This window comes from Patella vulgata, chromosome 8, assembly GCF_932274485.2.
Source record: "Patella vulgata chromosome 8, xgPatVulg1.2, whole genome shotgun sequence".
Lineage (NCBI taxonomy): Eukaryota > Metazoa > Mollusca > Gastropoda > Patellidae > Patella > Patella vulgata.
Window position 1 is genome coordinate 29,774,770 of NC_065886.2, and position 15,269 is coordinate 29,790,038.

At 35.1% G+C, this 15,269-nt stretch overlaps 1 protein-coding gene across 3 annotated transcripts; it reads right to left on the minus strand.

The window, feature by feature from the left end:
- Positions 1-534: 534 nt before the first annotated feature.
- On the minus strand, positions 535-15,089 carry LOC126830937 (glutathione S-transferase C-terminal domain-containing protein). 3 transcript variants are annotated; one of them, XM_056102979.1, is made up of 15 exons: positions 15,047-15,089; positions 11,763-11,978; positions 10,820-11,034; positions 10,034-10,069; positions 9,001-9,071; positions 8,054-8,753; positions 7,540-7,757; positions 5,734-5,800; positions 5,107-5,203; positions 3,977-4,092; positions 3,211-3,255; positions 2,349-2,438; positions 1,858-2,064; positions 1,429-1,492; positions 535-1,208 (listed from the first exon to the last, which is right to left on the minus strand). In XM_056102979.1, exons 2-15 carry the CDS (start codon positions 11,917-11,919, stop codon positions 1,072-1,074), a joined length of 2,220 nt encoding a protein of 739 aa, XP_055958954.1. In that variant the 5' UTR covers positions 11,920-11,978; positions 15,047-15,089; the 3' UTR covers positions 535-1,071. The 3 variants fall into 3 exon arrangements, with proteins under 3 accessions (XP_055958954.1, XP_055958952.1, XP_055958953.1); XM_056102977.1 differs by lacking the exon at positions 15,047-15,089 and adding an exon at positions 14,868-14,892; XM_056102978.1 differs by lacking the exon at positions 15,047-15,089 and adding an exon at positions 14,719-14,815.
- Between the last annotated feature and the right edge of the window lie 180 nt (positions 15,090-15,269).

Consider the following 15,269-nt stretch of genomic DNA (forward strand, 5'->3'; position numbering starts at 1 on the left):
TTTTGTATCACATACATCAATAAGAAACTATGTGTTTGAGAATGCTTTGTGAAAATCCTAAGAAACCAACAAAGGGATCGAACTGGGCATTCTGTACGGTATAAAGTAAAGATGGTACGGCAAGGAGTACAACAGATTGAAAATGATTTTTAGCATTTTGCTCTGGTGGGACCCATGGCGTTTCAGTGAGTAAAACGAGGTTTCGATCCTGGTGTTGACAGAGAATGTTTATCAGGATTTCTCCTTGTCAGTGGTGCAATATGCATAGTCGTTCGGATAGTACGAAAAACCAAGGTCCTGTGTGAACGTAAAAGATCCTTTGTCAGTTGTAAATTACTATGAGTAAGTTGAAGTGCTGCTGTCCGAGCAAAATTCCCCTATAGCATACTGTATGGCTGCTGCCCGTCTTCATTAGCCTAGTTAGAGCAGACGTTACAATCCAATTCATTTCTTTTCACCTACTGCTAAGCAACTTTAACTACATGGTATCATTAAGACATACCTACAAATTGGGTTATTAGAACTACAACAAAATTTATCTTTAAAAAGTTTATTGCATCAATTTATGACAGTATATGGCATCATACAAATAGATTAACATCCATTTCTAGACTGGCACTCACTCCCATCAGTACACTTATTCACAGGACTTCACTCTTAATAGTTTTAATATATTTATTTACAATGTGTTTAATAGATAATCGTGTCCACTTAACTCAAACTAGGTAATTTTGGGACTAACATATGGTACAATTCTGTTTCAATAATTTGTGTGTGTAGGTGTCTTTAGCAGTGGTAGGAAACCAAGAAAACAAACTGGGGTGTTCAAAAACTACACAACCCAACCCCCTGTAAAAGTATAAAACATAAGCAATCAACCAGGCAGATAACAAACAAAAGACAAGTATTAGTTGAACTGTATAAGACAAGAGAACATATAAAAATAAAATAAACATATATCATTAAAATCAAATCAACATCTTGATTATAAAAATATGTAAATAATGCTTCTTGTCAATCATTTTTACTATGAACACAATTCAAGCACTGATTGATTTTCTATCATGTGTATTAATTTGGTGTACCTATTAGGAGATTATTTTTAGGGGTACAAGATAAAGGCTTTAAGGAACATAAAGAAACGGTGTAATTCTGTTCACGGGCGAGTTCAGCTCTATCTGTATCCACTAGATTAGCACAATAACAACCTGTAATAAATAAAATAGAAACATTCATTACCGATAAATAAAACACTAGATTAGCGCCATAACAACTTGTTATAGATAAAAACATCCATTACCCATAAATAAAACTTAAGGATGCAGTATGTAAGATATTGTGGGTGCCACCATTTCACTTTGAATCTGTTACATAACTGACGATATAGGAGGTAAAGGGGTATTTAATGTATACACGTTCAATACTGACCTTGACCTGCTAGTGCTATATTAAACTCAGTTTGATCTGCTGCATGACCTAACGTCAGTGAATCCTACAAAATAACAAGAATAATTAAGCAAATACAATACATTAACAGGTAGTAATGGCTGCTATTTTATCGATATTTAACTAAAATAAGGGCTGAAATGACTAAAACAAAAAGAAACGAAATGGGGTTTGATGTCCTACTTTTTGCACCGACTGGGGTAATAAGGACAGGTCTACTCTTATATGGAATTCCAACTGTCAAGGGTTCTTTTAAGTGCATGCCAATGTGAAGACGGGACATCGGTTTTCGTCCCATTCAAAGACTCTACATCCTCCCTTGATACATTTTATATTTGAATGTACATAATCTATGTTAAATAATGTTTTTAATTTTAATGCTGAAAATTATACAAAAATGTACAAACTAACCTTATAACTAAGACCAGCATTTCTAAATTTACTACTTCTAGGATAGTTGATTTGATGTGTGCGTACAATATTACCATAGCAACAAGGGCAGATAACAAAAGCTGCATTATTGTCTAAACATTGTTGTAGAACCATATCTGTAGCAACACCACAAGCATGTAAACAGACACCTATACTAAACTGGCCGTGAAAATATCCCAGATTACACTGAAACCAAAAAAAGATAAAATTAGTTTTTAATGGTAAAATAAACTTTCTGATTTTATTGTTTTATTTAAAAAGTACTCTTAATTATTTTCAGAATTACAATTTGAGGCCTGGATCACACTAGGTTTAAAAACTAGACACCTTCCATAAACTTCGTAAGATTTTATTATACTGACCTGGTATATTACAACATTAATTAACTATAAATTATCTAGCCTAGAGACGTTATACTGACCTGAGATATTACAATGTTAGTTAACTGTAAATTATCTAGTGATACTAACCTGATATATAACAACATTAGTCAACTGTAAATTATCTAATCTAATTCTTGCCCGTTCTATAGATTCTTCTTTATTCTCTATCAAATATATCTATAAAATACATGAGAAAGTATGAGACAATAGGTAAATCACCACATCTTCTCTATCCTAATAACGAGACAATAGGTAAATCACCACAATTTATTGTTTTGGTTTGTGTCATAAGATCACTCTGGTAATTTCACACGATATATGAAAGAAAATTAACAAAATACGAAATGAAATCAAATGGGGTTCAACGTCCTACTGTTCTGCTCTGACTGGGCTAATGAAGATGGGCATACAGCATACAGTGTGCTATAAGGGAAATTTGGCACGGGCAGCGGCGCTATGGCCTAGCCTTATTTCTAATTTCAACTGCCAAGGGATCTTTTACGTGCATGCCAATGTGTACACAGAACCTCGATTTTTCATCCCATCCAAATGACTAGACAAGGTGAAACCATGATACAAAATCCTAATGAACTTTTTCGACCAATGCAGGGATCGAACATGCGACCTCCAGACTAGCGAGCCAGCATACTACCCACTTTGCCACCCTTTCTCCCTTAACAAAATACACTTGCGATATAGTAAAGCCATTGTGATGCTCAGGGATTAGAATTTCTTATTGAAGTAGTGGGTTGCTGTCCCAGATTTCCCTCATCAACGTAACCAGTTTTCTTCTTATGTGAACATAAGTGAGACTGTGCGGCTGTTCCTTTTTTATAGTCGGCTGGGGACCGCAGCACAGTAGAAGCCGAGGGTGAACCAGAGTAATTCTGTTTTGCGACCCTCTTTATTTACATTGATGAAATATTTAACATAATTAACAGAAACTTACCTTACACTTTGGTAAAAGATAAGCTATCACAATTCCTAGATGACCCTAGAAAAAACACAATATATTAGACTTTTCATAAAGTTAAAACTCCTTTCACCAATAGAATTCAATTCTTATAAATAAAGAAAAGTTCAACAATTGGTTTTCACTCTCTGGGTGGGTATTTAAAATAGAAACCCATACCGCATCTTTTTTTTCAAATTTCTGTTTTGAATGAAGAACTGGTTCTATACAGTTGGTCGTCATCTTCTTCTCTTTGTCTCGGGGCGACGCTCTTTAATAAAAGCGTAAAGATACATGATGTAAGATTTAGATAAAGAGCTGGATGTTCTCGCTATAATAGTTCAAAAATAGGTAATGCAAAATGAATATATTAAAAATTTCATTCAAATTACTTTATTTTGAGCGAAGCTATCAATGGTTGTAGTTGATGTGTGCATTGATTGTAACCACTGTACTGGTCATCCAATTCTTAGCCTCGCTTCTCTATTTTTAAATTAAATCATTAATTGGCTGAACCATTCCAATCTACTTAAAATTAGAGCCAGCCGATGGCATCGAGAGTTGATTATGGTCTTGTCATGTTAATAAATGTCTAATCAATAATTTATATAACATTTAAGGCCCAGATTTAGCTCTGTTTAAGGTTCTGCCAATGTGAGTACAATTAACATGAAATTTAGCAAGCTCATTCTTTGGACAAGTGTGCATCGATTGACTGATTTTGACATGATGTAGCTACAATAACCAATGAATAATGTCCTACCCCACCACTACAGAAGTCAACTATAACATCCCCATCTTTAGCTATTTCTACCACTGCTGTGACTAAATTCTCCAATTGTTGACATTTTCTTTCTATTCTCTTCTTAGGTACTTCACCTAAAATAAAACGTTACATCAGTGCAGGCACAAATATATGATTTCATGAATGAACACAAGATCTATGAAAAATGAAATGTAATGTTGTTTAACGTCTGACCGTTCGGCACCAACTGAACTAATGAAGACAGGCTTAATTATGCCATACAGTGTGTTATGAGGGAAATTTTTCCCGGACAGCGGTGCTACAGCCTACTCTTATATCGAATTCTACCTTCAAGGGTTCTTTTATGCGCACGCCAATGAGTACACATGGTCTTGTTTTGTCATCCAATCCGAACGACTATACATTGTCCCTTGCCAGGTCCCCTCGTCCACCATCAATGACAAGAAGGAACCCATCTGGAAAATCAGTCGACATAGGAATAAGGGATATATTATAAAACAGCTTTGATAGATGGAATTTGACAAAGAGTAGGCAGACACACCACTACCCAGGCAAAATCCACCTGTTTGCATGGCACACTTAACAACAGAAATGAAAATGACCATAATTAACCACATTCCATAATTGTGACGTACAAAAACACATTCACCAACCAAACCTGTCATATCTAAATACTGAAAAACATTCACCAACCAAACCTGTCATATCTAAATACTGAAACACATTCACTAACCAAACCTACCATATCTAAATACTGAAACACCTTCACCAACCAAACCTGCCATATCTAAATGCAAAAGGTGGGTGGGTGGTCGAATTTTTTAATGCTTGCATGTTGGATCATAAGGTCTGTCATTGAATAATGTGCCGGGATTTCGATTCCCTGCTTGTATGTGACAAGGAGTAGGGTTGCCTGTCCAACTTTGTGGCTTTTCTCTGGGTGCTTCGATATATTCCTACAGCTAAAAAACCCTAAGGCGACCAAATTATTGAGAATTAAACATTGAACCATATGTTAGTCCCGAAATGACCTGGTTTGTGTTGTGTGGAAGTTAAACCACATTTCTTTCTCCCTCCCCCCCTCTCTCTCTCTAAATGAATAAAATAAGGAATAAATATATATTTACCATCCTGTGGATGAGCGCTAGTAGGCAGGGACGACCAGTCTATCTCTACTTGTTCTCGTCTTGGATGTTCCCCCAATATAACATCTATACAACCATTCTAAACATTAATATAATATTTGATTTATAAGTCAAGTGATCTATTCTCACTACCATGTCATAAAGATAGGAAGTCGCTGTGACTCAGTGGTGCACAGTGCTGGCTCTCTAGTCTGTAGGTCCCTGGCTCAATCCAGGTGCGGGCTGAGAAAGATCATCAGGATTTTCTGACGTGGATCCCTCTTGTCATTGGTGCAGGACAAAGGGCCTTGCAAGGAACAAAGTCTAGATGTGTGGACGCTACGAAACCACAAGGTCCTGTGTTTGTCTACACATTGGCATGCAAGTACAAGATCCCTTGACAGTTGGAATTCGAAATAAGAGCAGAATATAGCACAATGAATGGCATTTGCATGTCTTCATTAGCATGGTGTGTGCAGAACAGTATGATGGTTTAAAAACACCATTTCATCTTATTCCATTTGATTGAATCTTGAAAAAGATCTAAGTTTGGATTTTCTGAAAGTAAACTGACTCAAAAGCAATATAATGAACCAAGAGGACTCTGGAAGGGAGATAATTGAAATGTACCTGAATTAAGTTGAGAGCTTCTGTTAATTCTGGTTTTATAGCTCGGACACTCGTTTTATTTCTACGACTAGAAAAAAACCACAAAGATAGGTTGCCAGGCAACGAAACATACGCCCACAGCAGCTAAATAGTCCGAGTGGTCGACAAGGGTTGTCGCATATTTATTCCTTTGTAGGTAATTGGGGGCCTTTACAAGACAGTTCCATACAGACCAGATTATAAATTTTGTCGTTTGAGGGTTTACAAGGTTCTACAAACTGAAATAAGGGTCTCAACTCTGGAAGTAATCTACAGAAATTGTTGAAATTTGACAGGCTTTTTTCGTTTTACTAATTTAAATAATGCATATAAATTTCATACAGATCACATGACACTTATGTCATTCAAACGTTCACAAGGTTCACAATCGTCATAACTCTAGAAATTATTGACTGAAATTGCTGAAATTCAATAGACCACAAATTTAAATGATGCATATAAATTTCATACATATCGGATGATAACTCTAGAAGTAATAAACGGAAATTGCTGAAATTCAATAGGATTCTTCTCTTGACTAATTTAAATGACACATGTAAATTTCATACAGATCGGCAGAGCATTAGAGCATTCCCATGGTGCAACAAAGTGAAACAAGGGTCATAACTGTAGAACTAATTGACGGAAATTGCTGAAATTCAATAGGATTCTTCTCTTGACTAATTTAAATGGCACATATGCATTTCATACAGATTGGCAGTTAACTTGAGAAGTTAGAGCGTTTAAAAAGTGCAACAAAGTGAAACAAGGGCCATAACTCTAGAAGTAATAAACGGAAATTGCTGAAATTCAATAGGATTCTTCTCTTGACTAATTTAAATGACACATGTAAATTTCATACAAATCGGCACAGTGTTAGAGCGTTCCCATGGTGCAACAAAGTGAAACAAGGGCTATAACTCTAGAAGTAATTGACGGAAATTGCTGAAATTCAATAGACTTCTTCGTTTCACTAATTTAAATCATGCATATAAATTTCACAAAGATCGGGTGATAACTTTTGGTGTTAGAGCATTCACAAGGTTCAATAAAGTGAAACAAGGGCCATAACTCTAGACATAATAAACGGAAATTATTGAAATTGAATAGACTTCTTCATCTCACTAATGTAAACAACATATATCAATTTTAAAAAAATTGGATGATAACTTTTGGCGTTAGAGCGTTCACAAGAAATTGTGGACGATGGACGGGGGCGACGGCAATATATGTCCACATTTCAATGTGGGCGTATAAAAATAATTTATTTTTATGACAGTAGAGGTTATAAATATACATTTTCAATTTAATAATTTTCATTGATGAGAAAGTAATTTCTCATAAAGTTATAAATATAATTATGAATATTATTCCTCAAAATGCCTTTTGTTCTGTCTCACATCCCTGCACCTGTGACCCTCACTTTTCTAAGGGGGTGGGGGCCAGGTACTCGTAAGTCAAAAAATATGCTTCCTCACACCAAAGTAGAAAAATAAAGTGATGACACAGCTGACACTAACCTAACCTCAAAAGGTTGGCCAGGTGATCCTACTCCTTGTCACATGCAAGCTGGAAATAGAAACCATGCCACTTAACTGACCTTATGATCTAAAGCTTAGAGCACATGATAAACCATTTGGCCACCCAACTCCACAGAGAACATCAGAGAAGAAAATATTGATTTTGTGATTGATTTTTTGACATTTAAAATATTTTCCATTGGTAACTCAAATTCTGCAATTTTCCATGACACAAGTGAAGTTATATATCCGATATATTATTACTTACTTTAATTCCATTTCATCTTCAAGTGTAACTGGTAAACATGGTTTTATAAACTGTATATCATTAGTAATGGTAGGTAGGGAATCTAATATTTTAACGGTATTGAAACCACATGATTTAGCGGCTTCTTGTAACCGTGGTAATGTCATCATGTGATCAAACCAAGACTCTATGTGTGGTAAATATTGTCCTAGATCTCCCATGCTGAATTCTAAACTTTGCTGAAATAGAAGATTTGCATTGTAACAATCTCATATCCAATTTCCATGCAAGTATCACACTGCCCATTTCAAATTCTTTTCACATTGCAAACATCAATCTAAAAAAAAACCCAAAAAAAACCCACCAATATATATCAATTCTGAAATCCACATACAAACATCAATTTAAAACAAAAAGAAACACCAATATATTTCAATTCTGAAATCCACAGAAATGTACGCCCCAGGCTTGCTGATTCACAGGAGTATTTTCAAATCTATTTAAATAACCTCCACCATTCCACAAATTTACTTACCATTAAAAAATAACAATATACAAACAAAATAAGATCTGCTACGGTCATTTCTAATCCTTCAGAATAAAGATGTATAAATTCTATATCTAAAGTCGATATTGTTTTAAAACAATTCCTAATTTCTTCATTTGTATGTGGTTCTAACAGTTCCTGCTGAATGTCATTGGAATCATTTACGGACAGTTCCTGGAATTCCTTCTCGAGATTGTTGCTATTACTATTAATTTTTTCTCGTTCCAAAGAAATTTCTTCTAAATATTTAGCTGTCTCTCTATCTTTCCGTCTTTTTTTCTTGGCTCTTTTTTGTGCAGCCTTTTCTTCATCGGTTCTAGTACGAGGTTTCGTTATCGGTCTATCTGGATTACGCGGAACTTTTTCTTTCCTTGCCTTTTCTCGTCTGTAATCACGATCACTCTTTAAATAAAGTGTATTATTGACATTTTTATAAACTCTGTACCTCTGTAACCCATGGGGTAACGTAATGTCACATTCGATTAAAAACTGGCTTCCTTTTTTACAGTCATTTTCTAAAAACTGTGTGCCCGATTCTGGATTAAGGATCTGCTCCCTGTTTTTAACCAACAAGGCTTTCTTTAATTTGTGATCATTGTGAATCTTTGGCGGCTTCTCAAAATGCATTTCCAGTTTCATCAGATTCACCGGTATCTCTACTTCTTCCTTGTCATCTATCACTCTATTCCTGAAATAATTTCAAACTTTTTATTCTATTCCTGAAATAATTTCAAATTTTTAATTTCATTCTTGAAGTAATTCCAAATTCTTAATTCTATTCCTGAAATAATTTCAAATTAAAAAAAGTGATGTCGCAATTAAGGTATTTCATAACATACATCTACTAAGGTCCTTGGGTTGAAATAAAAAGACAATATCTAATATTAATGTGGATTAAGATGTATTACGCTAAATACAGTAACACATGTTAATACCTGATTAATGTGATCAACTGGTAAATACTGCTGGGTAATTCTATTTCACATAATTTCGTCCAACCTGACACCTACAACATAAATAATGTAATAATCTTTTAGAGACATCTAGTAAATGGACAGAGTAATAAACTCTAACACATACCTATGGACAACAGAGAGAGAGAGAGAGAGAGAGAGAGAGAGAGAGAAATGGGGTTTAACGTCCACTCGACACAAACTAGGTCATTCTGGGATTAACATATGGTTTAATTTTATTTCAACAATTCGCTTGTGCATAGGGGTCTTTAGCAGTGGGAGGAAACCGGAGAAAACCCACGCAGTTGGACAGGCGACCCTACTCCTTGTCACGTACAACCGGGGATTCAAAACCACGCCAGTTGACTCAATGACGGGCCTTATGATACAGCGCGACACTGGGAGCAAACCGAGGGACCTCCTGGTTAGTGAGCCAGCATCTTACTCACAGAGCCACTGCATTCGTTTTCTGTTTTTTAAGAAGCTATGTAGAATGTAATGTACAACATCTTCTAATTTTCAGCAAAATTTATTCATTAAACGCAGATTATGCAAGAGCTAAATCTGCCTATTGCAGGTAGGTCTTTCTTTAGGCCTGAAATGTTATTTAAACTATTAATTACACATTTATTATCATGACAAGACCATAATCAAATCTTGATGCCATATGATGGGTATGATTTTAAACAGATTTAAATCTGATCTGCAATTCAACGGCTGTTCATGGTTAACCGTAAAAATGGATAATCGAGACTTCGTTTATTACTTTAACAACAGTAACAATGACAATGGAGGCTACATTGTTTTTGAAATTTGGTTTTCTTGGCTCAGAGTGAAGTAATCTGATTGAAATTTTCAGAATATTCTCTTTACTTATCTATTTTAAAAACTATTATAGCAAGAAGTGTCAGCTCTTTATCTAATCTCCCACAATACACCTTTAAGATATTTGTTTTTGAGAATGAATCCAAGTATGGCAACACTAAATCTATCTTGGGTGTAATAATCATCTTACCTCAGCACACATCCGTAGACTACCTTGTCGAAAACCCTAAAATAAATAAAATAACATTGATGTTTGGGTCTACTAAAAGGTTTGGATGACAAAATTAATCTTCTGAGGTCGTCAACCTATTCTATTAAGCTTGGATGAAGAGAGAGATAGAGGGAGAGGAGAGGAAGAGAGAGAGAAAGAGGTGTTCACTGCCACAAACTAGGTCATTTCCAGACTATAACATAAATATATTGAACATGAAAGTTGGATTCTTTTCTGTGCATGCCAATGAGTGGTCTCAGTTTTCTCAAGTAGCTTCTCCAAAGGATTAGGTGTGCATCACTCTGCAACATTTGTCAGCCCAAGGGAGTTGTCCTTGACAAGCATGTCTTGTATGAGTAGAACTAAACAAGTGGGCCATGGGTATGTCTTGTATTACTGTACATGTAAGGTGTACATTAAACATGCATTATGCAGGAACTAAATCTGCCTATTGCAAGTCTTTCTTTAGGCCTGAAATGTTATCTAAATTATTAATTAGACATTTATTAACATGAAGAGACCTTAATCAACTCTGGATCCGATATTATATGTCACATTTTCACTGGATTTGAATCTGATTTGCTCCTCAATGCTCATTGATGATTTAATCCAAAAATGGATAATCGAGACTATGTTTTTTATTGTACAGACTTTAGTACGAAATTTTCAGCATATTCCCTTTACATTATCTTGTTTTTAACTATCATAGTGAAAACTGCCAGCTCTTTATCTAATCTTCCATAATACCCCTATAATTCTACCTACCAATAAATCTTTAAAATTTTCACCAGGATTTTTCGTGTGAGAAGACTGAACAATATGTCTGACTGTTCCACATAAACCACAGCGTATCATGGATGTTCTTTCATCTACAGTTACGGGTAAAATACAATTCTTCACTAAACAAGGGACATCATTCTCTTTAATAAACTCATACCGAAGATCTTTTATTATATCAGAATTTACAGTGATAACGTTATCTGAAATACAAGGACATACAAACAAAATAAATGTTCAGTACTTTTTTTCTATTTTTCATTTTAAGATATTTTTCTTCTATTTGAGATAGAAATATCAATGGAATAGTAGAATGGGTTAATATTTGTTCGTATTGGATGATCAAAGGGAAGTAACTGAAATTGTGAGACATCTCATTTGTCTTACATTGTTTGCAAGTTTTCTGTAAATGAACACATTTTTATTGATATAACTAAAGTATTCTCTCAGATTTTCACAATAATGAGATAGTAGATGTATATTATGGTAGTAGTTGGTTAGTACGTGAATATCGGGTGGTATTGGGTAAATGGCACCTTGCCTTTCCTATACATGTAGGTGTGTACAGTGTCTGATCCACATGCAACATGACTTAAAACAAACTGTACACTTTAGTGTCTTTACCTGTGTGTTATTTTTTTAATATATAAAAATTGTTTTGGGTATACAGTATTTTGAATTAATAAACTGTACTTATAGCAGAAACTGGATACATTTTCAAGTGACGACAAAGCCAATACTGTGTAGACATCTCAACCAACGTATTTTCATATTTGTGGACGTGTTATCATGCATTTGTTATAGATGAGTTACAGATTATAATTTCCTGTGCTTTCGGCAAACACATATTATCATAATACATCATATTAAACGATTAGTTCAGTATGTTTTGAAAAACGGTAGTTCAAAAATAGATGATTGTTGTATTTACCATTTTCTTCCTCCTCTGATGTTTTAACGAGATATACATTAAAATGATCTGCTTGACAATATCGTGTTACGAACAACACAGCACTGGAAACTAATGGCATTTTCATATCACCATGGTCACCATCACGCCAACCACGGATATAAATCTTCTCCCCCATATCAATTTGGATTATTGCAGGGTGTTTTCATGCCTTTCATCAAAGGAGTTTCAATTAATCTGGAAAAAAAGGAGACAACATTACGACAAGCCAGGATTAATATTGTCTTTATACGCCACTTGATATTGTTGTTATGTTTTGCTTCAGTTACATGTAACAAATCTGTAGATTTAGAATAGCAGAGAGAGAGAGAGTGAAATGGTATTTAACTATGGAAGGGTATTGCTGCCAATATTAAATGCTCTGCTACAATGTCTTTTCCATTGATTATATGTAAAAAGTACAATGTACAAAGCCATAATACCGGTAATGATAAAGTCAAAATACCTCTACACTAAGAGTTAAATGTAAAAGGTCAAATGTTAAGTGTTAAATGCATAAGGGTACAAGCCAGGGGGGCAGGGGGGGCAGCTGCCCCCCCCCCCACTTTTGGGCAAGCTGACAATTCGGGCAGACGGGTAAAGTGAAAAAAAAAAAGTTATTTCATCTACTTGGCAAAATAAAGTGCCCAAAATCTAATAAAACACTAATTTTACGGGCTGGAATAGCAGTAAAACGCATTTGCGGTCGTCAAATATTCCAAAATTTTTCTTGGGGGGTCCTTACAAGGTCAGCTCCGCTTCTTCGCCTCTCGAAGAAAACGGTGCCGCTGTCTGTAAACCTGAAATTTTTTCGGGCATTTCTAGTTTTGCTTCCCTGTCACCGAGCCCTAATAAAACACTAATTTTACTTATCTTTTAATTGAATACCACAAATTTGTACTGAGTTGACTATGGATTAAAACATTTTGTCTGGAGCCACTCTACTTTGTGCGACATTTTTCGGGCATCGATTATTATTTGTGAATGCAGCTGCAACAGTCTGATTGAATGGTTGGAATTCAAAATGGGATTTAGGTTACAAAACCATTGGATACTGTTGGAGTTTCTTACACGGGCTAGAATAGCAGAAAACGCATATGCGGTGGTTAAATTTTCAAAATTTTCTCCAGGGGGGGGGTGTGTGTGTGTGAGGCCTCCATACTCCGCGACGATTGATTGGTTGTTTGGAATTCAGGTCAGTCAGATGGGCTATATTGGACCAAATTGAAGTTGCTGTATTCACAGGCTGGAATAGCAGGAAAACGCGTTTGCGGCAGTTAAATTTTCAAAATTTTCTGCTAACGGTCCCGTCTTCGTGGACTGTAAACGATTGACCTTTAGATTGGAATTCGAGTCAGCCATCTTAATTAGGCTAGAATAGACGACTTTGTACAAGGACTGAATTAGCAGGAAAACGTGTTTGCAGCCGTCAAATATTCCAAAATTTTCTTTGGGGGGGGGGGGGGGGCATGTAAGGTAAGCCTGTACGCCTATGGTTAAATGACAAATGTTTTGTGGGAAAATGCTTTTTTTGACGTGTCTACATTTTACATGTCTCTCATTACATTTTACATTTGTGCTCTGCCACATCCCATTTATCCTTCACACTTTTTACATAGTATCTTTCCCACAGCATCAACTTTCATAAGAAAATGTAGGATATCATGTGACTTATCAACATATACATATACTTTGGATGGTACTTTACCATGATTACTGAGGGGGGGGGGCTATGCAATGTCCAAATACGAAATTCCAGATATCATGTTACATATTAGTGAAATACATGTTCATTTCTGTTTGTAAATATGTAAATAGTTTTCTGGTACAATCGTATTTTCATAATTCAAATCCAATAAATATTACACTATTAAAGGGGTATTCAAGTAAAAATACTGGTCTAAATACGAAATTACAGATACCATGTTACGCATCACTGATAATTGCTCTTTTCTAATATGCAGATAATTTTATGGCACATTCGTATTTGCTTAACTTTACAAAAAAAGATTAAAGTTGAAGTGAAGGAAGGGGGGGGGGGGGAATAAACTAAAATAAAGATACGGGGGTTAATCAAACATTCTCTATGTCCATACTAAAAAATGTATAGTCATTCCTCTCTTTAAATATATTGTTTATTTGTTGGTCACAATGCTTATATATTGTTGTTGGTTTTTTTTAAATATCAAAATACGGGTATTAATACGAAATTCCAGTTATTGTTTTATAAATTACTGGAAATGAAATGGGGTTTAACGTCCTACTGGTGTGCCCCAACATGGATAATGAAGACGAGCATATATGCCATGCATATGGAATAACAATAGTTACTGGTTTATTAACATGCAACGTTTCGTCGATGATACTCTTGTCTTTAATCAAGCAAATGATTAAAGACAAGAGACAAGAGTATCATAGTCGAAACGTTGAATGTTAATAAACCAGTAATTGTTATTCCATAAATATTGTTAGTGTATTACCATTCTAATTGGGGTGACCCATTGAAAACGATAGAAAAAAAAAATATAAGAAATATTTATTTATTATCCATACAATTTTCAGAATTTCTATAAATTATTGTGTCTACTAGGCCTAGTACTTTCTAAATAAGCGGGAATGGACGGGTTATATTAATTATATATCTGGACAAACGATTCTCTAAACCCTAGTTGTAAGCCTTGAATCGACAGAAAATCAAAGTACAACACCGCAATATTTTAATCGTTTGATTATTGGCAGAATTATACACTAAAGCAAATAAACACACGTGCATTCTATTACCGTAGTTAACTAGTTTATAAACCGAAATAGTAATACGCCGTTTCAAACGATGCAGACGAATTTCCAGCCTTTTGTGGGTTCCTTGTCAAAATATTTGCTAATCAATGAATTCATTAGTAGAGCGAAAATATAGCAAAGAAAGTTCTTAAATGTACACCTGTTTTAACTGCATTTAAACCCTAGACGGTTAATATAAAGAAATTCTTGTACTGAGAATCCTATGTTGACTTTAGAATAGGCTAACGGTGTTTCCCTACAAATTATAGACAAGTGCATTCTACTTCTGTTAGGGGATGAAGGTTATACTGTTAAACAGAAAGACGCTCGTGAATTCTCCCAAATACTTTAATATTACACACGGGCACAATTTTAATATAAACTTGTAAACCCTAATAAACATAATGTGTTTCATGATAAACCCTTGGGGCTCAATATTGCAACAATAGATGTATTTGACCCGTAAGTAGAAATCTACTCGCCCTTACATAAAGATGGGTCAGGCCAGCCGCCATTCTGTCGCCAGTAAATAGTGACGTCATCAATCTCGGCGCACCGGTTGGCTGATAACTACTTTGGTACATATTACAACTACGCTTCCATATAGTGCAACGAAAAAATATATTTTAAGCAGATAATGTTGTGATGAAATTTAGTTTATGAAGCAATCAAGATATTACAGACATTGTGGTCATCTTTAATACCTTCAGG

Bases quoted from the DNA above. Each gene is read 5' to 3' on its own strand.
- LOC126830937 (XM_056102979.1), bottom strand. From the start codon at position 11,919: ATGGGGGAGAAGATTTATATCCGTGGTTGGCGTGATGGTGACCATGGT. The intron at 5,204-5,733 runs GTACATTTCAAT...ATTAATGTTTAG, and splicing joins AAGCTCTCAACTTAATTCAG to AATGGTTGTATAGATGTTAT. The intron at 1,209-1,428 runs GTCAGTATTGAA...TATTTATTACAG, and splicing joins TATAGCACTAGCAGGTCAAG to GTTGTTATTGTGCTAATCTA.